This window comes from Bufo bufo, chromosome 4, assembly GCF_905171765.1.
Source record: "Bufo bufo chromosome 4, aBufBuf1.1, whole genome shotgun sequence".
Classification (NCBI taxonomy): domain Eukaryota; kingdom Metazoa; phylum Chordata; class Amphibia; order Anura; family Bufonidae; genus Bufo; species Bufo bufo.
In genome coordinates, this window is record NC_053392.1 from 547,535,879 (window position 1) to 547,562,052 (window position 26,174).

Here is a 26,174-nt window from a genome sequence, read left to right on the forward strand (position 1 = left end):
ATAAAAAAATTGGTTCAGCCCAAACGATTACGATTTCAAGACATTTTTTTGCATTGTTTGCACCATATCTGTTTTACAAATCAGTTTGAAAATAAAAGCTGGCCTTCCTAATTGATCGCTTTGGACAGGCAGCGATAGGGGCAGCCCTATGGCTCTGAAAGCGTAGTTTAGTGTCAGCTAGGGGAGGGGCCTGTGTGTTTGGGTCAGTGAGTGGAGCGCTGGGCACTTGTTGGGTCGCAGCGATGTCGTCTCCGCTGGAGAAGCCGCAGATTATTGCGCACGTCCAGAAGTCTGTGAATTACACCTTATTCGACTGCAAATGGATCCCGTGCAGCGCCAAGTTCGTCTGCCTGGGCAATCTAGCGAGGGGGAGCGGGATCATGCAGATCTATGAGATCCAGCACGGCGAGGCCAAGCTCATCCGAGAGGTCAGCACTAAGTAATCCAGGCGATCGGTGCTCCATAGCCCTTTGCCTTGCGACCAGTGCAGTTTTGCATTGTCTGTATAGTAGTCAGTGGGTGCAGTGTCACCTGAGCATTGCCAGGGTCTAGGGTTGTTTAGCGTCAGTGTATACACGTTGCCATGGTAACTGGGAGCCAGTAACTGCCACAGGAACCAGTCACAGAGGATGGAGACACAGCATAGTAATACTACTACTGATGATGATGAAGGACCTGGTGGTGATCACTTATTGTATGAGCACTAAGGCTGCAGCTATCGGTTATTTTTGTAATCAAGTATTCTAACGATTAATCAAGTACTGTAATAAGAAAAGAAAAAAACTAATTAAAAGAACGTTTTCCTTTTCTAAAAACTCATCAGACCCCTCTGCCACCAGTCCTCAGCACCATCAGGCTCCCCCCAGAGTGCCATCAGGCTCCCCCCAGAGTGCCATCAGGCTCCCCCCCCCCCCCAGTGCCATCAGGCTCCCCCCCCCCCAGTGCCATCAGGCTCCCCCCCCCCAGTGCCATCAGGCTCCCCCCCCCCCCCCAGTGCCATCAGGCTCCCCCCCCCCCCCAGTGCCATCAGGTGTCTTCCCCCACCCCCCAGTGCCACTATTTCCCCCTCCTAGCCATCAGTCCCCAGCGCCAGTGAAATAAAATACTTACCCTTGCTGTAGGGGTGCTGACGACACTCCGCAGCTCTTCCAGCCTCTTCTTTACACGCTGCACTGTCCACTTGACGTCACACAGGATACAATGTGGTGCGGGCCGGCGGGAGACCACGGAGCGTGAGTAATAGCAAGTGCTTAACTCCTGCTCCGTGGTCATGTGGCACAAGCGAATCCTCGGTTTAATTGAGTAATTGTTTCAGCCCTAATGAGCACCGGATTGTCCGATGACCTAGAAATAAATATTTATTTATTATTATTGTTATTTATTTCTAGAGCACCAAGATATTCCACAGTGCTTTACAGTCAGGGGTATACATAGAAAGTCATCAGCATCATCCAGAGTACTCTCTGATGACGAATGATCCCCCTTTAATTCAGTAATCGTTTTTCACTTCCTCAGATGTGATTCTGAATATGTTGCAGGCGTCATAAAGAGATACTATATGGTACTATACGGCAGTGTCTGCAGTATGGACAGTATGTACTGCTGTACGGGGTCTGTGCATGAGCCCTAAGGCTGGATCCAAAAGGAAGGAAAGATCCTTCTCACTTGTCTTTCTCTACATCGTTTGACTCTTAAAAACTGCATTGAAAACTGTGTGTGCGGTTTCTACTGTGCGTTGTATACACTCTCTCAGCCCCATTTACTATAATGGGGCTGAGCTGCTACCAGGCCACGTGACCGATGAACGTGACTGGCCTAGGCTAATCTGCCAAAAGGCCACGGCGCTACTGCGCGATTTAAAGGGGTTATCCCATGATTAACATGAAAGATGAAAATCAGACCTCATATAGTACAATCATAGCTTGCTGAATTTTCCAAGTGCTGCATTTATAAGTGCATTGGAGATACTCAATGGGTAATCTGGAGGTGGATACAATCTAAACAAGTAAGATTTGTTTGTTTAAAATCTTTCCCCTCTTTACAATGGCAGATCTGGTTCTGTGCAGGAATTGTTGTGCTTTTGTTTCAGGTTCCACTCTTCGGAGGTTTGGATGCTGTCTGATCTGTAGACAGCTCTCCATAATGCAGCAGGAAATTACCTTTTTGAAATCTGAGATTTGTAAATTAACCGTTAAACAAACTCAGACTGAGAACATTGCAATGCCACTGCCACAGAGGCCCCCTAGAAATGGAAGATGGGTTACTGTAGGTTCTGGTAGACTGAGAGTTGTGGATAGAAGACATGTCCCACAGTCTGTGGCTCTCTATAATTCATTTGTAGCACTTTCAGAGCGCAAGAGCAACATGGAGGATGGCTCAGGCACAGTGGGTGAGGAACAATCATCTCCCATGCCTAAAGTATGTAGGACTGCAGCCAAAGACAAAAAGGAGAAGGTGAGGACTGATGGTATGCAGCTGTTGGTGGGCGATTCCATCATAAGAGGTGTGAAGTTTGAGGAAAATTGTGTTGTGAGAGGTCTCCCTGGTGCTACCGCTAGCAGAGATAGACGACGGATCCTTAATATTGTTAGGCAAGCAAAGCAGGAAAGGGAGGTGGATGTTATTCTCCATCTTGGGACAAACGATCTGGCTTGCAATGAGGTTTCAAAGGTGAAGGAAGCTTTTCACACACTTGGAAATGATATACGGGAGGTTGCATCAACTGTGTCATTCTCTGCAGTTTTGCCTGTGCATAACCTTCAGCATGACAGGAAGATGCGCACTAAGGAATTCAATGTATGGCTTGGTGAATGGTGTCTAAACCAAGGGTTTGGCTTTGTGTCTCATGTTGGCTCTCGTTGGAATGGAAAAGAACTGTACAAGAAAGATGGTTTGCATCTTTCTCTCAAGGGAACGAATGTCCTCAGTAAACAGTTCCAAGTATTTGCTAAGGAGCATTTAAACTAGGAAAGGGGGGCAAAAGGGTGATAATCCAGCAGTCCGACTGCCCCCCGGAACAATGCCAGAAGATGCCAGTAGCACAGAGGTTAAGAAATGACAAGCTCAGATTCTTGTCTACAAATGCTCGCAGTTTAGGGAATAAGATCAATGAACTTGAGGCTATAATTGCATCTGAGAATATAGATTTAGTGGCTGTTACTGAGACATGGTTCAATGGGAGTAATGACTGAGATATAACAATACCAGGGTTCTCTCTATACAGGAAAGACAGAGAAGGCAAAAAAGGGGAGGGGTGGCCGTGTATGTGAAAGATTAGCATAAAATCTAATTTGATACAAGTTAGCGAGAACAATTTAGTCAGTTTGGGTTACGTTACAGCTTGATAATCATAAGGTAACTCGTGTAGGTGTGATTTATAGACCACCTAGCCAAGTCAAAGAATTAGATGATCTACTAGTTGAGGAAATAGCTAAAATGACATTGAAGGGGGAAGTTAGCATCATGGGAGACTTCAATCTTCCAGATGTAAACTGGAAAACCAAAATAGCTAGTTCTGCCAGGAGTACAGATATTCTAAACTCCCTACTGGGATTATCTCTACAGCAAGTAGTTGAGGAGCCAACCCGGAAGGAGGCCATTTTAGATTTAGTATTCACAAATTAGAATTTGGTATCTGATATTACTGTAGGGGAAAGCTTGGGATCTAGTGATCACCAGTCAGTGTGGTTTACTATAAGTACAGTGACTGAGTCACACCACACAAAAACAAAAGTTTTAGATTTTAGAAAAACTGACTTTTCTAAAATTAGATTAGTGGTATACGAGTCCCTATCAGATTGGAACAGTTTCAATGGAGTCCAGGAGAAATGGGACTACTTAAAAGTGGCACTATTGAAGGCAACAGAAAATTGCATTAGGCTTGTCAGTAAAAGGAAGGAAGAGACCACTGTGGTACTCAGCAGAAGTGGCCAAAATCATTAAAAACAAAAAGATAGCCTTTAGTAATTATAAAAAATAACGAGGATGACAGGCAAATTTATAAGATTAGGCAGAGAGAGGCCAAACAAGTTATAAGAGCTTCTAAGGCACAGGCAGAAGAGAAATTAGCTCAGTCAGTGAAAAAAGATGATAAGACATTCTTCAGATACATAAATGAAAAAAGGAAACTAAAACAAGGAATTACCAAAATAAAAACAAAAGAAGGAAGGTATATGGAAGAAGATAAAGAACTAGCTGACTGCCTCAATAAATACTTCTGTTCAGTTTTTACAAAGGAAAATGAAGGAAAAGGACCTCAGTTAGGAAAGAAGACTAATGAATCTTTTAATGCATGTGTCTTTACAGAGGAAGAGGTTCTAAGTCAGCTGTCTAAAATTAATACAAATAAGTCACAGGGGCCTGATGGGATACACCCAAAGCTATTAAAAGAGCTCAGCGGTGAACTAGCAAAACCATTAACAGATTTATTTAACCAATCACTGGCAACAGGAGTCGTCCCAGAAGATTGGAAATTAGCAAATGTGTCCATTCACAAGAAAGGTAGTAGGGAGGAATCGGGCAACTATAGGCCAGTAAGCCTGACATCAATAGTGGGGAAATTAATGGAAACCATACTTAAGGAGAGGATTGTGGAACATCTAAAATCCCATGGATTGAAAGATGAAAAACAGCATGGGTTTACTTCAGGGAGATCATGTCAAACTAATCTTATTGATTTTTTTGATTGGGTGACTAAAATAATAGATGGAGGAGGTGCAGTAGACATTGCTTATCTAGACTTTAGTAAGGCTTTTGATACTGTCCCACATTGAAGGCTTATCAATAAATTGCAGTCTTTGGGCTTGGACTCCCATATTGTTGAATGGATTAGGCAGTGGCTGAGGGACAGACAACAGAGGGTTGTAGTCAATGAAGTATATTCAGACCATGGTCTTGTTACCAGTGGGGTACCTCAGGGATCTGTTCTGGGACCCATATTGTTTAATATCTTTATCAGCAAAATTGCAGAAGGCCTCGATGGTAAGGTGTGTCTTTTTGCTGATGACACAAAGATTTGTAACGGGGTTGATGTTTCTGGAGGGATACACCAAATGGAAAAGGATTTAGGAAAACTAGAGGAATGGTCCAAAATTTGGCAACTAAAATTTAATGTTGATAAGTGCAAAATAATGCACCTGGGACGTAAAATCCCAAGAGCAGAATATAAAATCAGTGATACAGTCCTAACCTCAGTATCTGAGGAAAGGGATTTAGGGGTCATTATTTCAGAAGACTTAAAGGTAGGCAGACAATGTCATAGAGCAGCAGGAAATGCTAGCAGAATGCTTGGGTGTATAGGGGGAGGCATTACCAGTAGAAAGAGGGAGGTGCTCATGCCGCTCTACAGAGCACTAGTGAGACCTCATTTGGAGTATTGTGCGCAGTACTGGAGACCATATCTCCAGAAGGATATTGATACTTTGGTGAGAGTTCAGAGAAGAGCTACTAAACTAGTACATGGATTGCAGGATAAAACTTACCAGGAAAGATTAAAGGACCTTAACATGTATAGCTTAGAAGAAAGACGAGACAGAGGGGATATGATAGAAACTTTTAAATACATAGGGAATCAACAAGGTAAAAGAGGAGAGAATATTTAAAAGAAGAAAAACTGCTACAAGAGGACATAGTTTTAAATTAGAGGGTCAAAGGTTTAAAAGTAATATCAGGAAGTATTACTTTACTGAGAGAGTAGTGGATGCATGGAATAGCCTTCCTGCAGAAGTGGTAGCTGCAAATACAGTGGAGGAGTTTAAGCATGCATGGGATAGGCATAAGGCCATCCTTCATATAAGATAGGGCCGGGGGCTATCCATAGTATTCAGTATATTGGGCAGACTAGATGGGCCAAATGGTTCTTATCTGCCGACACATTTTATGTTACAAGACAGTCTCTTCCTAACAAAAGCTACAACCAGCCCCATACCTCACATGGATCCAGAGATCTCCCCGTTCATTGCTCCTATTATTCTGTTAGATTTATTTCTAGCTGGCAGCTCGGGGGATGTGTCCTTTCTGCTGCAGCTGGTGGTAGTTGAAGGATGGAACTGAGTATGTGTGACCACCCCAAATGTGAGGTGGACAGAGAAATTTGAAAAAGAACAAACAGCAGGTGGCGCTATACAGGTAGATTTTATTTAACAACTCGTGGCTTTACAACATTTTTTAATTTCATGCAATTACAAAAGTATTCAGATGCAGGTGCTGGTTTGAAAAAAGGGGGAATATTTTTCATGGGACAACCATGACGACAATTTATACCCCTCTGATAAGACAGAAGGTGAACATCACAAATTATGATTTGCCCTAATTGAGCAAAGCTAAAAAATAGTCATCAACCCAACCAACACTGTAGAAAATGACATCACCCTTAGGCCGCTTTCAGATAAGCGACTGTCACGCTCCGGACTCCCAGTTGCATAGCATTCTATTGATTTATGATGCTATGTAATCCTTACAGTTCTAGAATGTATTGGATAACACTGATATAATGCTGTTAGTGTTATCCAGTACATTCCAGACCTCTAAGGGTTACATAGCATCATAAATCAATAAAATGCTAGGTGACCCCGGCAGTGCTGGGAGGTCAGGACAAGAGCTGCGCTGCAAGTCCGCAGCGTGACACCCGTTCGTCTGAAAGCGGCCTTAGCGTCTCCACTATGTATAGTCAAAGGAATACACAGAACACCGGTTATCAGGTAGTAGAGGCATGACTGCAGGATCGGAGGTCTGTTACCATGAAGCACATAGATCTGCATGGGAGCTGCATGCACAAACTGCTTAAAGATATGTGACGAAGATTGTTTTATAGAAGACTAGCAGGATGGCCTGGCTTTACACGGGTATATTTAGGCCTCTTTCACACGAACGATACGGATTGTGTCAGGATGCGTTCGGTGAAACTCGCACCATTTCGCAAGCAAGTTCAGTGAGTTTTGTCTGCGATTGTGTCGTGTTTTCGTTTTTTCCATGCAGGTGCAATCCGTTTTGATGCATTTTTCACACGGGTAAAGGGGGAAAAAAAATAAACGGAAGATTTACAAACAACATTTCTTGGCAACAATCGGTGAAAAACGTATTGCATCCGCTCTTGCTTCTGCATGCAATGTGTTTTTCACTGAAGCCCCATTCACTTCTATGGGGCCAGGGCTGCGTGAAAAACGCATGAATATAGAACATGCTGCGATTCTCACGCAACGCAGAGAAATGAATGCGTCAGGATTCAGTGCGGGTGCGATGCATGAAGTGAACGCATAGCACCCACAGGAAAACGTACTTGTGTGAAAGGGGCCTTAGGGTACTTTCACACTAGCGTTATTCTTATCCGGCATAGAGTTCCGTCCTAGGGGCTCAATACCGGAAAAGGACTGATCAGTTTTATCCTAATGCATTCTGAATGGAGAGCAATCCGTTCAGGATGCATCAGGATGTCTTCAGTTTAGTCTTTTTGCCTTTTCAGGACGGAGATAATACCGCATGCTGCGGTTTTATCTCCATCCACAATTCCGGAACACATGCCGGATCCGGCATTTTTTCCCATTAAAATGCATTTCCCGATGACACCGGAGAGACGGATCCGGCATTTCAATGCATTTTTCAGACGGATCTCCACGGCGCCCCGCCCCCTTGGCTGTGACCTCCACGGCGCCCCGCCCCCTTGGCTGTGACCTCCACGGCGCCCCTCCCCCTTGGCTGTGACCTCCACGGCGCCCCCTGCCCCCTTGACTGTGACCTCCACGGCGCCCCTTGCCCCCTTGATTGTGACCTCCACGGCGCCCCCTGCCCCCTTGGCTGTGACCTCCACGGCGCCCCCTGCCCCCTTGGCTGTGACCTCCACGGCGCCCCCTGCCCCCTTGGCTGTGACCTCCACGGCGCCCCCTGCCCCCTTGGCTGTGACCTCCACGGCGCCCCCTGCCCCCTTGGCTGTGACCTCCACGGCGCCCCCTGCCCCCTTGGCTGTGACCTCCACGGCGCCCCCTGCCCCCTTGGCTGTGACCTCCACGGCGGCCACCAGCTGTGACCTATAACCGTGCAGAAAAATGGCTGAGTTGTTATGGAAACCTAGTGTAAAACTGCGTGTGTCAAGACTGAAGGACCTTTGAGTTTCTATTGGCTAATAAGGGTCATGTGACTTTGTGTATGTCAGGATATAACTGAAGGAGCTGCAAGCTTCTATTGGCTAAAATGGGTCATGTGATGGTGCCTTCCTTGCATTTTCTTTGGGACTATTTCAAGAACAGTGCTTCCTAGAAAGCTAAAACCTTTCTAACCACCTAATGTACCTATGTGTCAGATCTGGTGCAGATCGGTCCAGTCATTTGGCCGTGCATAAAGGACAGACAGACAGAAATTCATTTTTATATATATATGAGATAGTGGCGCTTTAAATTCATGTTCGTATTTGATGTGAATAAGGAGTTACTACAGCAGGAGCAGAAAAGGACGTGCTAACATCAAAAATACTGAAAATCCTTGGGGAAACCCAGCTGGATCCTTATTAACACAAGTCTGAACAGAACCTTACCTGTCTGCAGGACAATGTGCCTTGAAGCTCTGGACTATCCTCAGCATTGGCCATCACTATCTGAATGGCGGAAGTCCAGCACCTAGCACCCCTACCAATCAGAGGTTCTGCGCCAGTAGCACACAGCTTTGTCCGTTGTGCAGTAGGCAGAGCTGGTTACTGCAATGCTGCATTCATTCTTAAAGGGGCTGCCCGGGTTCAGAGCTGGCGGGTACCACTAGTACCCACCTCTAAAACAGCCTAAGGCAGTGCTGTAGACCGCCCATTTGTGCGGGTGACATCACCGGGCTCACTGCTAGGAGGAAGTCCCTGCCTAACATAGTGAAGAGAAGACTGGTCTGTCACCGGCAGTAAACAAACAGACCTTGTGCTGCAAGGGGGAGCAGTGGAGCAAGGAAATAAAACTCTGCTCCACTCATACATAGTAAATGAGTAAAGAAGAGGTTATATCGGACAACCCCTTTAAGGATCTAAAATTTTTATAGTTAAAGGGGTTGTCTTGGCTGCAGATATGGATGACCGATCCTAAGGATAGGTTATCAATATCATATTGGTGGCGATCTGCCACTGATCAGCTGTTTTGGGCAGCCACGGTGCCCGGAACTATACGGAGAATAGAGCAGAGCTCTGTACGCAGTGTAGTGGTCATACCAGGTACTGCAGCTCAGCTCCCATTCAAGTGAATGGAGACCGCGCGGTAGTACCTGGAGCTAGAAACTACACAGTGTACGGAGCCTCCTGCTTCCTGGTCATAAAATGTATAGTTTCAGGTGCTGCGGCTGATCTGTGGAGGTGCCCCCACCTATCTGATACTAATGACCTATTCTGACAATTAGCGCCCACTAGGGAGTCCCATGCTCTGCACATTGCTCATTCTAATGATGTTGAATTGATCAGACATTTTGCACAATTTACTGAGGGAGACAAAATGACTCCTATAGTCTGGAATAGATGTGGTAGAACTGAGATTGGAATAGGGGTGATCCATTATTGGGAGGAAAGTGCCTTTCCTGGGTTTTCTGGGACTTTGATATTGATAGCCTGTCCTCAGGATAGGTCATCAGTATCAGATTTGTGGGGGTCTGACTCCCGACACCCCCACTGACCAGCTGTTTGAAGAGGTTGCGGTGCTCTGGTGAGTGCTGCGGCCTCCTCACAGCTTACCAGTCACAGCGCCACACATTATATAGTGGCTGTACTTGGTATTGCATTCACTTCAATGGGGCTGAGTTGTGCTTAGGCCATGTGACTGATGAAGAAGCCGCAGTGCTCACTGGAGCACCACGGCCTATTCAAACGGCTGATTGGCGAGGGTGTCAGGAGTCAGACGTCAGACTCCCACCGCTCGGATATTGATGACCTATCCTGAGGAGAGAGCATCAGTATTGTACTCCTGGAAAATTCCTTAAAAGTCAGCCCAAAAATAGTTGTCGGCTATTTTTTTTTTACTTCAGAGGGGATAGGAAGGTAAGATGCTCTCTGACACCTTGGCAGCTTCTTACCTCCTACACCAATAAAGTATCAGGCTTGCAGAAAAACAGGTGATGACAGAATCAGAGTATGATGGCAGCCATTTGTACATATAAGGGGTTAATCTTATAGCACCGGACGAGAGGAATACGTTAATATTCGGCTGTGGTAAGCCGGTGGAGGAGGACGGGCTGTCTGTTTCTTGCTTCTCTTGTGTTGTGCCTCCGGCCTGCTCTTCTTCTTTCCTCTGTTGCTAGGCAACAAGCAGCCCTTGTCTTCCTGAGCAGTACACAGTATTAATCGGAGTAACGTCCCTGAACAAAACTGTACTGAGGATGTTACCACAGAGAATACCTAGGAGAAAGCGCTTCCCAGTCTTAGACAATGGGGGAATTTTATCATAGACCAGCATTTTACCCCAGTCTGTGATATCCCCTGCACTGCCGGAGGATGCGCCTATTTTATGACCAGACACATGCCTCATCATCATCCTCCTCCGGCAGTCCGTGCACCTAAAATGAAATCTATGCCAGCTCGGAGCTTCCGTAGTTTTCCGTCATTTTTTACGCCACAATACTGGCGTGAAGGAAGATCGATATGCCGAGCCTGTTCGCCCCACCCCCTCCGCTATCTTGCCTGGAAAGGCACAAGGGCAGCGTAGAAACAAAACTTGTGCCTAAATTCAGGTGCAATGACATTTAAAAAGTTTCAAACACACGCTTTGTGATTTTTTTATTTAGATTTTTTTTTTACACCAGAAAACTGATGTGGGGGAATGATAAAATCCTCCTAAAGGATGGGAATCAGAAAAAAAATACTAAACTTGGCGACCTCTGTCTGGACTGCACAGTTGGTGGTCATCTTCTCAGAAAACCGCTGAAAGGGGAAATGTTGTCGCTCTGCGAGTCTAGAACCTCTGCAGCACAGGCCGTGACTACTCTAGTCTCCTTAGGAATGTCGAGACCATAGTAGTCGCCCACTATCTGTGGCAGTGCCACAGCACTTGCAAAAAGCATTCCTTAGAGAGGTTCCTGGTCATCTATGATGATGATGAGGTTAATGGTAGTCAAGGGCAGGGAACTGTACCTATAATTTAAATGTTTATTTTTTTTTTAAAGGGATTTTCTGGGAGTAGATTATTGATGGCCTAATATCTGTTCGGTAGTGGTTCCGATTCCCAGCACTCCTGACGATCGTCTGTTCGAATGCCGCCGTCACCTCACAGCATACCAAGCACAGCACCATACATTTTATAGTGGCTATGTTTGGCATTTGCAGCTCAGGCCCATTCACTTAAAGGGTTTCTGTCACCAGATTTAACCCTATTAAGCTAGCGATGTGCTAATGTCAGCTGAGCCTAACTAGCCTATTCCTACTTTTATCTATGCCCCTGTTACGCCAAAAATCTAACTTTTATAATATGCTAATTAGCCTCTAGGGGCAGGGGGGGGGGGGACGTTGTTCCTGCTCCTAGAGGCTCCGTTCTCCCACCTTTGTCGCCTCCCTCCAAGTCCTGATTGACAGGGCCAGGCAGCGCTCGCATCTGTCTGCCAGCCCTGTGCTCTGGTGAAATCTCGCGCCGTTCAGCATTCGGCGCAGGCGCGGTGAGGAAAAGACACTCGCACAGGCTGCCAGCTTCCTCACCCCGCCTGCGCCCAATACTGAACGGCGCGAGATTTCCCCAGAGCACAGGGCTGGCAGACAGATGCGAGCGCTGCCTGGCCCTGTCAATCAGGACTTGGAGGGAGGCGACAAAGGTGGAACAACCCCCCCCCCCCCCCCCCCCTTCTAGAGGCTAATTAACATATTGTAAAAGTTAGATTTCTGGCGTAACGGGGGCATAGATAAAAGTAGGAATAGGCTAGTTAGGTTTAGCTGACATTAGCACATCGCTAATGTCAGCTAGCTTAATAGGGTTAAATCTGGTGACAGAAACCCTTTAAAGGGGTTTTTCAGGATTTTAATATTGATGACCTATCCTTATGATAGGTCAGTCATCAATATCAGATCGCTGGGGGTCCGACACCAGTCACCCTGCCGATCAGCTGGTTGAAGAGAAGGCCACACTCCGTGTGAGCACTATCCTTTCTTCACTGCTGCCATATCAACGGCGAGTAAGTGTAGATACATAAGCCATCCCATTCACTTTTTTGGGACGACTCCTTCCTATTCAAGTGTACGCGACAGAGCCGTCCCATAGAAGTGAATGGTACGGCTTGTAATTACACTGCTCACCGCTGCAGTGTCGACAGTGAGCAGGTAAACAATGAATGGAAGCCTGTGCTCGCACGGAGCGCCTCCTTCTCTTCAGCTGATCGGTGTCGGACCCCTGGTGATCTGATATTGATGACCTATCCTGAGGATAATGCTTTATGTTGATGACCTCTCCGTAGGATGGTGGGGGGTGTAACTGCTGATTGCACTGCATACTGGAAGCAGGCCCAGCTCCACACACATTGTAGTGGCCGTGCTCGGTTACTGCAGCTCTCTCCCCTTTCACGGTGGAGGTGTCAGGAGTCAGACCCCTGCCTATCGGGTATTGATGGCCTATCCGAAGGATGGATTCTCAATATAAAGTTCCTGGGATGCCTCCTTAAACTAGAATGCAGTGAACCATGGTGGTAGCAAGAAAGAATTTTATCATTTTACATTATTTCCTGGCCTCCTGAACAGTGTCGGGGGAGTCCAAGGACATGCTTGTCCAGATATCCCTCCGTGGACATGTATTTATGACCTTTTTGGTGCTATAACCATGCAGTTGCGAAGGTAAGCTGTTTACGGGATGGATCTCTGTCTCATGATGGCTCACCATTATACAAGAACGTAATAACATGTTTTGATCCTGTTGACTCTGGAGCTGGGGAACGATACAATTCTACAGGGAGGACTCACAAAAAAACTTTCTTGGTTTTACTAGGTCCGAGGGGACGTAACGAGATGTGTAAACACTTCTGAGCTCACCAGACTTCTAAGAAGCATACTTACCTCAGCGTATGCCAGGATTTGTGAGGAAGAGCTACAGGGGCTCTAAACTTATAGTAATAAAATACTGTGACACCTAGATTTTGGGGTAAATGGCGCCAACATGTTGCATAAGTTGGCGCATATAGGTTTAGAGAAATGATCTGGTCCCAGCCCGACAAGGTGGTGCGCTAAAGGGGTTCTACAAGAGACGATAATGCCCAGGATGGGGGTTTATCAATGTGTCCTGCAAGGGAGCCCCAACCAGCTTTACGTTCCCTGTAACCTTTTATATTTCTTTATCTTTTTTTTTTCCTTTTGCTAAATGACTTCTTTTAATATATTGAATAGATCGAAAAGCCAAAGCCCTTGAAATGTGGAACATTTGGAGCCAGTTCACTGCAGCAGAGATACTTGGCCACAGGTGACTTCGGAGGAAATCTCAATGTCTGGTAAGATCTTACTGGTCTTATCTTTATGTAGTGCACATCTCTTCTCTCATTGGTAAGGGGGGGGGGGGGGTGAAGGAGAATTCCTGTATCACCACCCTGGGTCACTGGAGACTGTACGGGGGACAGATGGTGGTAACAGTCTGGAATCCTTCCTCGCTCTCCCTTTAGATGCCCATACAGCTGAGATAAAAGTCCATCTAAAAATGACATGAATGATAGTTTGTGATGGCCGACTTCAGACTTCTGTCTGCCAAAAATGTTTGGCCAGGTTGCAAAAACTATGCCGTGGTCAGCCAAAACTACTTACGGTATGTATCACATGTTAGCCGAATCCGGACGATCATTTGCCATTTTTCTCAAGGACCCTTTTGTTGAGTTAAAAAAACAAAAATAACTGACTGCTTGCTCGGCCAATGTAGTCTGGCGTGTTGGTGGTGGGATCGTTCATCCAAGCGATCACACGGATGACTGATCCATTGCAGGGCGGCCAATCATTACCTTCTGTATGGCCGACTTTACACGCACACTAGTGTCAACTTTTTATTTTGCTCCCAAACCTCAAACCAGTGCTGCACCCCAAATTTGCACATAGAATTTTGAAGGGTTTACAGATATTGATGACCTATCCTCAGAATAGGTCATCGATATCAGATCAGCGGGGGTCCGTCACCTGTTTTGGGCAGCCATGACACCGGAAGGTATACAGCAGAAGGCTCTGGGCACTGTGTAGTTTCCAGCTCTGGCATACTGAAGATTAGCTCCCACTCACTTGAATTGTAGCTGAGCTGCAGTAGGGCTGGGCAATATCTATATCGCAATATCATTTGAAGCATGTGCGATATAACAATATATCGTGATATATAATTTTTTTCTGTATGTATACAAATTACATGGCCATCCTCATACATGTCCCCCAGTCAGCACCATCAGCCCCATGCCATTGCCATTTGCTATCATCCATGTCCCCCAGCCAGCGCCATCAGTCCCATGCCATTGCCACCATCATTATGTCCCCCAGCCAGCGCCATCAGCCCCATGCCATTGCCACCATCATCCATGTCCCACAGCCAGCGCCTGCAGCCCCATGCCATAGCCATCTACCCCCTGGTAGATTCGGGCCCCTGCTACTTACCTTTCCTGCACGGCTGGCTGATGTAGTCCGCAGGAGACGGCCCGCGTCTTCTTCCCAGCATGCACTGGGATGTCACACACAGCGTCAGCCAGCGCACTGATGATGTGTGAACGCAAGGCCCTGCAGCGCGGTACAGAGTCATGGGGCCACGGAGCGGTGAGTGAGAAGCTTCTTCAATTCACTACCGCTCCGTGGTCCTCTATTGCGATATGGCGATATAACTAAAATCTATATCGTTGGCCGAATTGATGATGATAATATCGTATATTGTTTATATCGCCCACCCCTGTGCAGTACCCCAGGATGGCCACTGCACAGTGTGTGGCGCTGTCTACTTCCGGTTCAGTACACTGTATAGTTTCTGGTGTCACAGCAGATTGATTGGGGTACCAGGTATTGGACGCCCACCAATTTGATATTGATGACCTATCCTGTGGATAGGTTATCAATATCTGTACCACGAAGATCCCCTTTAAAGGGGTTGTCTCACTTCAGCAACAGACATTTATCATATAGACGAAGCAAATGAAGCAACATGGATAATAACAATACATTAGCAAGTGCCTGAACCCGGACACAACTCCATCTGCTCTCATTCACCATGAATGAGTGGAGCATTAGTGCTTTTTACTCTTTGATACTTCCTCCCCCTTCCCCCGAATCGCAGGGCAAAGGTAAAAACAGGCTAGGGCAGCGCTAAAGCCCGCACATTAGTGGCGGTGACGTACCGGTAAGCTAGTCTTCCTCCTATGAGTGAGCCTGGTAGACCGCCCATTACAGCCGGTGACGTCACCAGGAACACTGCTAGGCGGACGACTCCGGCCTTGCTGTGTCGAAAGAAGACCATCGGAGTGTAAAAAGCTCCAGTGCTTCACTCATTAGTGGTGAATGAGAGCAGATGGGGTTGTGTCTGGGTTCAGCTCTGAACCTGGACAAACCCCTTGAATACAAGGCACTCACTAATGTATTGTGATCGTCCATATTGCCTCCTTTGCTTGGTTGATTCATTTTTCCATTTACATTACACGGCTCGTTTCCATGGTTACGACCATCCAGCAATCCAGCAGCGGTGGTCGTGCTTGCACACTCCAACGGCCCCAGCCACCAGAGAGGCGCTTTTTGCTGTATTGCGCAAGCACGGCCACCGCTGCTGGATACAAGCTTTATATAATGTGATGGAAAAAGGAGTCCAGTCAGCAAAGGAAGCAATATGGACAATCACAATACATTAGTAAGTGCCTTGTAGTAACTTTATCTACATGATAAATTCCCTTTGCTGAAGTGAGACAACCCCTTTAAGCTTCGTGACCTTTGAAAGCTGAGGTTTTTATATTAACATATAGTCACTGCAATTACTTGGTCACCGCTACACATGTCCTTTGTATTGGATAGTTGAAATTTTCAGCTTTCATCTCCGTTACACTTTTATTCTAATTCAGGGTTCAATGTGGTAAGACCGATAAGATAACTGAAGTGACCATTGCCCAGTTTCTGCCCTGTAGGCTTATAATACCAAGTATGGGGGCAATGCAAAAAGCCCAATAATGTGCAAGACTAAACGGCACTTTTTTCTGTTTTGAGCCAATTCTGTTCCATGATAAATGCAGAATAATTGGGTACTAACCTGCAGTATAGACACTAAATCAATGCGAAGTCCAAACACATTGCATTCTGGCAAATTAACGGGAGATTCCTTCCCGTGAGCAGCGCGTTTCTGGTTCAGAAGGCATGTAAGCTGCTTACTGTATTGTGGAGAGAATGATGTACAGCGCCATCTGCTGGGAGAAGAGGAAAGGAGACACAATGAAGCGTCTGGCTCCAGTACCATGTTACTGAATAATTGATGTAGTGTCGCACGTTGTCACTGGTGTACTTTGCTTTAATTCCCAGCCGCAATGCATGAGCTCAGGGACGGCGCTGAACCTGTGTGTTCTAATTAATGGCGCGGTCTGATATGACGATCATTATTACTATATTACTACTATTATTTATTAATTGCATGGTGCTTTACATCTAAAGCGTGTACACATCATATACAAAGACAAGTACAACAGGCATAAACTCATTAACCTACTGGTACAGAGGTATAAGAAATTTGGAAAAAAATATTCTGGGGGTCATTTTATTAATATCGGTGTTTTAGATGCTGGTTTTGATAAGCCCCTGCGCACTAATGTTACGTAGAGGCGCAGGCCTCTATATAATTTTGGCATATCCAGCGCCGGTCTAAATATAAGCCAGCTTCCTTGCGGTCTTACATTTAGACCATTTTCTACACCTAAAACAGGCGTAGAAAATGATGCATGAGACGGGCCTGCCGGCCTATCCCCTTCTCCCCCCACACCCACTTTTTTTTAGACCTGGCGTGACCAGGGAAAAGTCGCAGATTACGGCGCAAATAACCTTTGCAACGCAATCTGCACCAGAAATATACCTAATATAGGTGTATTTCTGATCGTAAATGACCCCCTCTGATAAAGGTACCGATGGGAGTTACTATTTGGGGGGCGGGTTTCCCTGCACAGTCTGGCATTGTCCAATCAGTGCTGCCAGTGACAGACTATGCAGGGACACACCCCCAACTGGTGCCACCCATCAGTACCTTTACCCATAAACTTCTAGTAGGAATAAGAGAAGAATGGCATGAAATAGAATCATAAGAAATGATTCACCCGAATTGTTGTGATATGGAGACTGTAAGTGGCTACTAAAACCGACCGGTCAGGATTGGTGAAAGGTCCTCTTTAGCCTATGGATTCCAGTGGAAACAATAGAATTTATATTTTTCTAATCTTGGACAATCCCTTTAAGGTGTGTTTTAATCAGCCCCAGTGTTCTGCTCTATTTCCTTGTCTTTTCGCTCCCCTGTATCCGCATTGGGTCCAGTCAGGGAATCGAGGAACATAAAGAAGCAGCATTGTATAATTACCAACGTGTTTTCTAGGGATCTGGAAGCCGCCGATACTCCGGTGTACTCTGTGAAAGGCCACAAGGAGATAGTCAACTGTATTGATGGCGTTGGAGGCTTAGGGATTGGGGAAGGAGCTCCAGAGATTGTAACCGGAAGCCGGGATGGTAAGTCCTCTGTAAAATAGGATTTAAAGGGGTTCTGCATATGATTTAATGTAATGAATGAGAATCAGACATCATATAGTCCATGACAACCTCTTTCTAACAAACCTAGAACCAGCCCCGTACCTCACATGGGTCCAGAGATCTCCACATTCATTGCTCCAATTGTTCTGGTAGATTTGTATCAAATAAGCAGCTGAGGAGAAAAGTTCTTTTTTAGGGGGATGTCCTTTCTCAGGGGCGTTTCCTCTAACGGGTAGTGTCCTTTCTGCTGCAGCTTTCTCTCTGAAGGCATCTACAGAAAATATAGCTGGTAAGAGTTGAAGATTTAAAGGGGTTGTCCCATCTCATACAATGGGTTCATATCGCTAGGATATGCCCCAATTGTCTGATAGGTGCGGTAGAACGGAGCGGGGAAATGCGCAGCCACCGTCCATTCATTTCTATGGGGCTGCCGCAAATAGCCGAGCGCGGGCTCGGCTATTTCTGTCTGCCCCATAGAAATGAATAGGAGCAGGGGCCGCACGTGCGCTGTGTGCTCCCATTCACTTCTATGAGAGCAGCGCTTGGTGGTGGACGGTCACGGACCTGGGGAAATCCAGGGTCCTCCAGCCACAGCTCTCCCCGCTCCGGTCTCGTCAGCGGGACCCGCTCCTATCGGACATTGGGGGCATATCCTAGAGATATGCCCCCGTTGTCTGAGATGGGAATACCCCTTTAAACTGAGGTACACAATAAATAAAGAACAGAACAAACAGCAGGTGGCGCTATACAGATAGATTTTATTGAATAATAACTCAGCGGCTGTGCAAAAGTTTTACTTATGCAATTACAAAAGTATTCAGATCCAATGTAGAAAAAAAAATTCTTGGGAGAATCGCTTTATTGGGATTTAAACAGTATGAGATGCTACAACATAGCATACAACTAAATGATACACTTCTGGCTACTTACAGCCATCGTTAGGGGAGCTCCAACTGAAATGTATTCATACATTTCCAGGAGGAGTTTCAGAGGAGCAGCACAATACAGAGTTTCAAGAAATTTTACTCTGGGATTTTTATTTTTTGCTAAATGGACTTGTCAGGGGAACGGACAGGTTTTCTTTAGGCATGTTAGATTTAGTTATGCTCCACTGCCTTCCTTCCAGGAACTGTGAAGGTTTGGGACACGAGGCAGAAGGACACCCCGGTGGCCAATATGGAACCAGTAGAAGGAGAAACCAAAAGAGATTGCTGGACTGTAGCATTTGGTAAGCAAAGACTTCGGACCATGTACAACCTGCTAATGTCATGTGGAGGGTGAAATGTAAATCTTCTTCCTCCATTGATGGGAATGTGGTTATTGGTGAAGGGATTATCCCTTTTACACAGGCCGGGGATGGGGCCAGTTATGGGGAACGCCCGTTTCCAATAATTGTCCTGTGTAACGTTTTTGTTGTACTTGTTTTGCTTGTGATCGCATCTTTCATACAGCACCTAAAATCATCTACAATGGTAATAATGTTTGTCCCCCATTCATTTTGCATTGGGCTGTGCGAAAGGCCTGTTAAAGGGCATCTGTCAGCAGATTTGTACCTATGACACTGGCTGACCTGTTACATGTGCACTTGGCAGCTGAAGGCATCTGTGTTGGTCCCATGTTCCTATGTGGCCGCATTGCTGAGAAAAATGAGGTTTTATTATATGCAAATGAGCCTCTAGGAGCAACGGGGGCGTTACCATTACACCTAGAGGCTCTGATCTAGCTGCACCTGCCGTACCCTATGCACTTTGATTGACAGGACCAGGCAGGGAAAACAACATCACTATACTATAAATTGACTGAAAGATAATAACAGTTGTAAGTTTCTGCAAACCACATCTGCTCAAGTGACGGACATGTTACTTAGAAATATGCAAAATAACCGTGGAGCCCCAGTTATGGGTCTTCAACACAGTGAAAGCCAGATATCCCTCAAAGGAAGGAAAACCTAGCAAAGGGGTGTCCCCAATACAGAGATCACCAAATCCACCATATTAAGTGGCCCCTATGTCAAGATCCCGCTCTTTTACAAGCTTTAAGGATGTGACGGGGAAGACCTAAGCCAGTTATCCATCCACAGACAGCTGTTTCGGGGTGTTGCCCCTCATCAGTGTGGAGTAGGATTCTGCTTTACCGGGAGCAATGCCTTGGAGACTACTGAAACAAAACAATAGCTGATCTTAGGGAGACACAATAGCTGACATAGGGGCCACTTAATATGGTGGATTTGGTGATCTCTGTAATGGGGACACTCCTTTGCTAGGTTTTCCTTCCTTTGAGGGATATCTGGCTTTCACTGTGTTGAAGACCCATAACTGGGGCTCCACGGTTATTTTGCATATCACTGTTTCCCGGGGAGCTTTGCTCTTTGGATTGCTGTGTCGAGACTCTTAAATGAGGCTCCACAGTGTTTTCTGGAGCTGGTCTCCCTAAGATCAGCCATTGTTTTGTTTGATGTTACTTAGAAGGCGTCTTCTGGACTTCGACTAGACAAATATCTGATGGTATTTGTCTCATTTCTAATAAAGGTCACGCGTACAACCAGGAGGAGCGAGTCGTGTGTGCCGGCTATGACAACGGAGACATTAAGCTGTTTGACCTGCGCAATATGTCTTTAAGATGGGAGACGAATATCAAAAATGGGGTACGGTTATCTTATTTTTATTTTTTTATCATCTCAGTCACAGAGCGGGAGGTCAGTGCATCCATCTCTGGAGGGTGCAGATTCCCCCTCTAAGGCTAGTTTCACAGAAGAAAAGCTCTCTGGATCCAGAATTGCCGGACAGTACCGAAATGCCCACCAGGCCCCTTTAACTATAATGGGGTCCGGTGGAAATCTGGTCGCTGCCCAGAAAATATGCAGAGAATCGTCAGGACAAAAACCGCTGCGCGGACTTTCCTTGGGATTTGACAAGGGACTATAGCCAAGCCAGATGTCCATCCGTAGACCGCTGTTTCAGGGTGCTTGCCCCTCGTCAGTATGAAGTAGGAATCTGGCTGTCTAGGTGAGATGTCGACTTAGGCAGGGTGATGGCTCTCCTTAACGAGACGAGCCCTGTATGGAGACTTACTGGAAGTACCCCATGGTATGAAGATTTATTTGTAACATTGAAAGGTCTGATTTTGACTCATAGGGAGGCACTTCCAAGAAGTGGTGCTGGCAAGATGGTTCTCCTCCTTGGAAGATACCTCTTTTTGATTTGGCATGCTGCCGATGTTGAGCTGTATGTTAGTTTCCAAACTGATTATTTTATTTTTTCCTGTAACGTGTGGATGAGATTTGTTAAAATCCCTCCTCTTTAGGGCTCATTCAGACGGCCGTATGCTGTCCGCAAAAATACTGAATGCTATCCGTTTTTTTGCTGATCCGCAAAAAAAATGAAACATGTCCTATACTTGTCCGTGAAAATCAGGACATGGCCCCATTGAAGTCTATGGGTCCACAAAAATACTGAATGCTATCCGTTTTTTTGCGGATCCGCAAAAAAACGGATAGCATTCAGTATTTTTGCGGACAGCATACGGCCGTCTGAATGAGCCCTTACTGTAATCTGGATGGAAAATCTGAAGCGAATCATCTATGTGTGAACACACTCTTAGTGATACACAGGCCATGTGAAGCACTAACTGAAGCTCCGCATGTTATATGCCTTTGGAATAACTTTGCTTCCTAGCTCCAATAGACAGCAGTGTCAACGGTGACTATAAAAATGTATAGACCTAGCATTGAGTGCAGCGCCAGTTCAGCTTCTGGTGATTCTAATTATGGTTGGCCCACCATAGTCAAAGGCCAACCATGTGAGCCTCCGTCAGGAGCTGAAGTGGCTTTCCTAGCTGGTTGCAGGCTGTTCACAACAAATTGGACATTAATGGCCTATCAGTGTATATACCTAGACAACTGAAGGCACATCCGTGTGGTCATGTGAAATCCTCACGTGATCCCCATAGTCCACAGCTCAGTTCAGCTGCGCATGCGCACACAGCGGCAACAGAATCTTGTTCAGGTATATCACTTCAGTGCCTCTTGAATCTGAATGAAGAAGCCAGAAGAGGACGCTTCTCCAAAGTGTGCGTGGAGATTTTCTGCCTCCGTATGACTCGGGAGAAGATTCCCTGAGTGGACGCTGGATGCTTCAGCACCATGGTGCATGTGACGTCATGTTCCTCATGGGCTGCGTGCTTTCATTACCTGTTCCATTTGTCTGTCCAGGTCTGCTCTCTGGAGTTTGACAGAAAGGACGTCATTATGAATAAACTAGTTGCCACCTCCTTGGAAGGAAAGTTTCATGTCTACGACATGAGGACTCAGCATCCTACGAAAGGTTTTGCATCAGTGACAGAAAAGGTAAGGATTTGTTCTACTCCGTAAATGGCCGCTGCGGCGATTTATGGTATAAAGGTACAATTGTAACTGGTGAAAACTCTCCACACTAGGCGCACAAGTCTACCATCTGGCAAGTGCGGCATCTGCCCCAGAACAGAGATGTCTTTATGACGACAGGAGGAGCTGGAAGTCTTCATCTTTGGAAATAGTGAGTACAGTCGGGATAGAGAGGGAGAAAATGAGGTGGGGATATATGTCGCTGTCTGGACTCCAGAGTGATGTTTCCCGCAGTGATTGACGGCTCAGTCTCTTGGACACATCTACTCTACGTGTATGCCTTTGGTTGTCTTATCTCGCCAACTCCTTTCCATAGAACTCGTCCAGGTTTGCCCTCTTTGACTAAGAGGGGAGATTTATCAGGACTGGCGTTCCCATACCCCAGTCTTGACCACCTCTGCTCTGGAGTAAGATGCACCTTTATATATTAAGAGGCAAATGCCACTTTTAAATTGCTTTCTTTAAAGGGAATCTGTCACCAGCCACCTCCCTGTCCATCTGTTTGCATAGACACATAGCTGTGCGTCACCTGATTAAAACGCTATTTTTCTATTCTTGATTCAAGGCTCCTTTCCCAAGTTAAGGATCTCCTAATATTAAAAGTAGGGGCTTGGTGCAACAAGGGTGTCGCCATTGCTCTCATTGCACCTAAACTCCTCTCCTTTCTGTGGCTAACCCCTCCCTGGCTGCTTTGATTGACAGGGCCAGGCAGTGGTAAAGCGTCTGGTCACAGAAAGGAGCGGAATTGGGTGCAGAGATGGTGAATGGTGAAACCTTCATTGCACCAAAGGCCTAACTTGCTTGTTAAGAAAGCATATCCTAACTCAGGTATGGAGCTTCGGATCAGGAACGGTGCTATAAACGGTGAACCACAGCTATGAAGGGCAGCACGGTGGCTCAGTGGGGACAGCTTAATAAATGCTGCTGAATATAGTAGCACTATATAAGTGCATAAAATAATAATAATGTGTCTATGCAAATACCTTGATGTATAGAGAGGTCCCTTGATTGGGCCCTGATTTAATGTGATGCATGGCCCTGTCAAGGACAACATTTAAAGAAGTTGTCCAAGTTAAAGGGGTTCTGCACTTTGTTTAAACTGATCATCTATCCTCTGGATAGATCATCAGCATCTGATCGGCGGGGGTTCGACACCCGGGACCCCTGCCGATCAGCTGTTTGAGAAGGCAGCAGAGCTGGCAGTAGTGCCGCGGCCTTCTCACTGTTTACCGCAGGCCCAGTGACGTCACGACTTGTATCAATGGCCTGGACGGGGCTAAGCTCTGTTCACTTGAATGCAGCTTAGCCGCGCCCAGGCCAGTGATACAAGTCGTGACGTCACTGGGCCTGCGGTAAACAGCGAGAAGGCCGCGGCACTACTGCCAGCTCTGCTGCCTTCTCAAACAGCTGATCGGCAGGGGTCCCGGGTGTCGGACCCCCGCCGATCAGATGCTGATGATCTATCCAGAGGATAGATCATCAGTTTAAACAAACTGCAGAACCCCTTTAAATAACAACTCCGGCGGCCACTTTACATGTGCTGAAAATAACAAAAGAAGTGATACTTACCTCCTGCTCCTTTTATTGATGTGCTCAGGTTCTGCAGCATTGATGTTATCTTCCTGGCTGCAGCAATGAAGTTCTGTGCACTCAGGTCATTGTGCAGCCAATCGTTGGCCTCACCAGTACACAGGACTTCACCACTGAGGCCAGTGATCGGCTGCAGCAGTGACCTGTGTGCACAGAACATCACCACTGCCACCAAGAAAACAAACAGCAGGGAGGACTGGAGGGAAGGAAAGGAGAAAAAGGGGGGCTATCACTTTTTTTTGTTAATTTAGATAATTTACAGGAGCTGCCCTATTTTTTTATTTTTTTTATTCGGACACCCCTTTATAGCTCTCATGATATGTTGGATTGACCACTCCCTCCATAGAGAGCCATAGTCATTTGTTTGGCGTCGTCATTTATGCTCCTTTTCTGGTGGCAATCAAATGCATTCTAGATTGTCATTAATGCCGTTTTAAGTATTGTGTTCAGTCCTCCAGAGCTGAGATCGTCATTGACTTACAATGACTTGTGTTTCTTTAGTGAATATCCTGCTCAAAGATCTCGGAAAGACTCCGATGGGGTGGACATGGGAGTGGCGGGGACGGTCAGTCTGCTTCAGAACGTCACTCTATCCACACAGCCCATCTCGAGCATAGACTGGAGCCCCGATAAGAAAGGCTTGTGTGTCTCCACATCATTTGACCAGACTGTCCGAGTGCTGATTGTCACCAAGCTCAACAAGCTGTGATTTTCAAGATTCTGCTGCAGAGACACTTGGATCCATTTTCTACACATCTCTTTCCGTTCGGGTGAAGCTTTTATGTCTGTGAAACCAAAAAAGAAAAAATTCCTTGTGACCATTGCTGCCACCTTAAGATTAAAACGGAAATGGACCACCAATGGCTCTATGACAAGTCAGAAGATCTTTTTAAAGAGGTTCTCCAGCTTTAAAACATTTTTTGGAAGCTCACCGCTCCCCGCCGGATCTATGGAAGGAAGCATAATTACCTGCTCCCTGCCGCCCTGTTCACCGCACACTAGTTCCCTGCTTGACAGGGGTCACGTGTCACTGCAGGCTAAGACCGGCCCCAGTGGTTACGTGACCCAGTGCCAGGCAGTGGGCAGCAGGTACGTATGCTTCCCTCCACAGGTCCAGCTGTGAGGAGGGCTGCCGAAAATTGTTTCAAAGCTGTAGTGACTAGTGTTGAGCCAACTTTTGTTTTCAAGTTCGGCGTACAAGGTTCGCGTTATCTAAGACAGTGTTTCCCAACCAGTGTGCCTCCAGCTGTTGCAAAACAACAACTCCCAGCATGCCCGCACAACCAAAAACTGTCCGGGCATGCTGGGAGTTGTAGTTTTGCAACAGCTGGAGGCACACTGGTTGGGAAACACTGATCTAAGATATAAGTTATGGTCCGTGGTAGCGGAATCTATAGCCGAATTCTTAGATCACCCCAACCTTGTACACCTATCTTGTAAACATCTCTAGTAGTAACCCTTTAAGGTGGATTTGTGCTTCAAATTGGTTTACAGCTCACTAATCACCAGTACTAAAGTGACCGTCGGCTCTCCTGTCATGTCTGTTTTAGTAAATACTTGCATTCTCATCTCCTTTGTGCTGTTCCTCTGGTATTCCTCCAGAAAATATATGAAAGAAATTGAAAACTGGGTGTTACCATTCCCCTTGTCAATAGAGTGAGCTCCTACACCGTCTGGTGTTTGGTATCAGACTAGTTGTCAATTTTATTCTGTTATTTCCAAAAGTAATAACAGAGGAACCTGCTTCAGAACTGATATATTTCATGGGGAAGTATTTATTTAAAAAAAGCTGACAGGTCTTTTTTTAAACTGATGTTCTACCCAGAGTTAATAACGCTAGTGTTAAAGGAACGCTCTGGGCAAACTGATGTATTGTGTTGTGACTAGTCCTGCGGGGTCCTGCTCCAGGCGTAACACAAGTGCATCCATTTTCCCCTCAGGTGTTCCTTTAAGAAAGTTATGCGAGTATATATGAAAATTGTAATATATTTGATTTGATAGCTCCCTTGATAATATAAGTCTATAAGCCCCCCCCCCCTGTCAAAATGGAAAAGGACCAATCCCCGTGGTGCTTACCCAGCCGTCAGGATACACCGAGAATCTGTGCCTACGTGACGTGCCGGAGTGTAACCCGCCATTCAGAAAGCAGATGCTTTAGTTTTTAGTAAATTAATTTCCACAGTTTCGATTTTATTATAAAGGATGTGGTTTATAAAGTCGTGTAGCTACTTTTGTATAAAGAAAGTGCCTGATGTATGAATTCTCTGAGTACAATGACCTATAAAATGTAGTTTGCCGGGCTCTCTCCGCTCACTCCCCTCCAGTCTGGAACTCCGGATTGACAAATAAGGGTGTAATATGTGGCAAAATATGTGTTTAAATCACAGTTTTGTGTTAAACTTATTATTATTTTTATATAGAATTTCTGGTGTAACTTTGCATTATCATGATCACCACAAGCTGGATTATAATGACAACTAACACCTCTGTATAGGTAACACAGAACACACCATTCACAATAGCTGATATCACAGCTCATCTACTCCCTCCCAACCTCTGCACAGGTCA

General features: G+C 45.9%; 1 protein-coding gene across 1 annotated transcript; it reads left to right on the forward strand.

Annotated features, from left to right (window-relative positions):
- The first annotated feature begins 203 nt into the window (after positions 1-203).
- Positions 204-24,818, forward strand: DNAAF10 (dynein axonemal assembly factor 10). Its single transcript, XM_040430056.1, has 8 exons — positions 204-428; positions 13,307-13,407; positions 17,484-17,614; positions 18,762-18,863; positions 20,164-20,279; positions 21,846-21,980; positions 22,070-22,167; positions 24,108-24,818. The coding sequence occupies exons 1-8, from the start codon at positions 243-245 to the stop codon at positions 24,313-24,315; spliced, it is 1,077 nt and encodes a 358-aa protein (XP_040285990.1). The 5' UTR covers positions 204-242; the 3' UTR covers positions 24,316-24,818.
- Positions 24,819-26,174: the final 1,356 nt, after the last annotated feature.

Excerpts from the sequence above, each read along its gene's own strand:
- DNAAF10 (XM_040430056.1), top strand. The coding sequence starts at position 243 with ATGTCGTCTCCGCTGGAGAAGCCGCAGATTATTGCGCACGTCCAGAAG. Across the intron at positions 429-13,306 it reads AGGCCAAGCTCATCCGAGAG|ATCGAAAAGCCAAAGCCCTT; the intron begins GTCAGCACTAAG and ends TATATTGAATAG. Across the intron at positions 13,408-17,483 it reads GGAGGAAATCTCAATGTCTG|GGATCTGGAAGCCGCCGATA; the intron begins GTAAGATCTTAC and ends CGTGTTTTCTAG.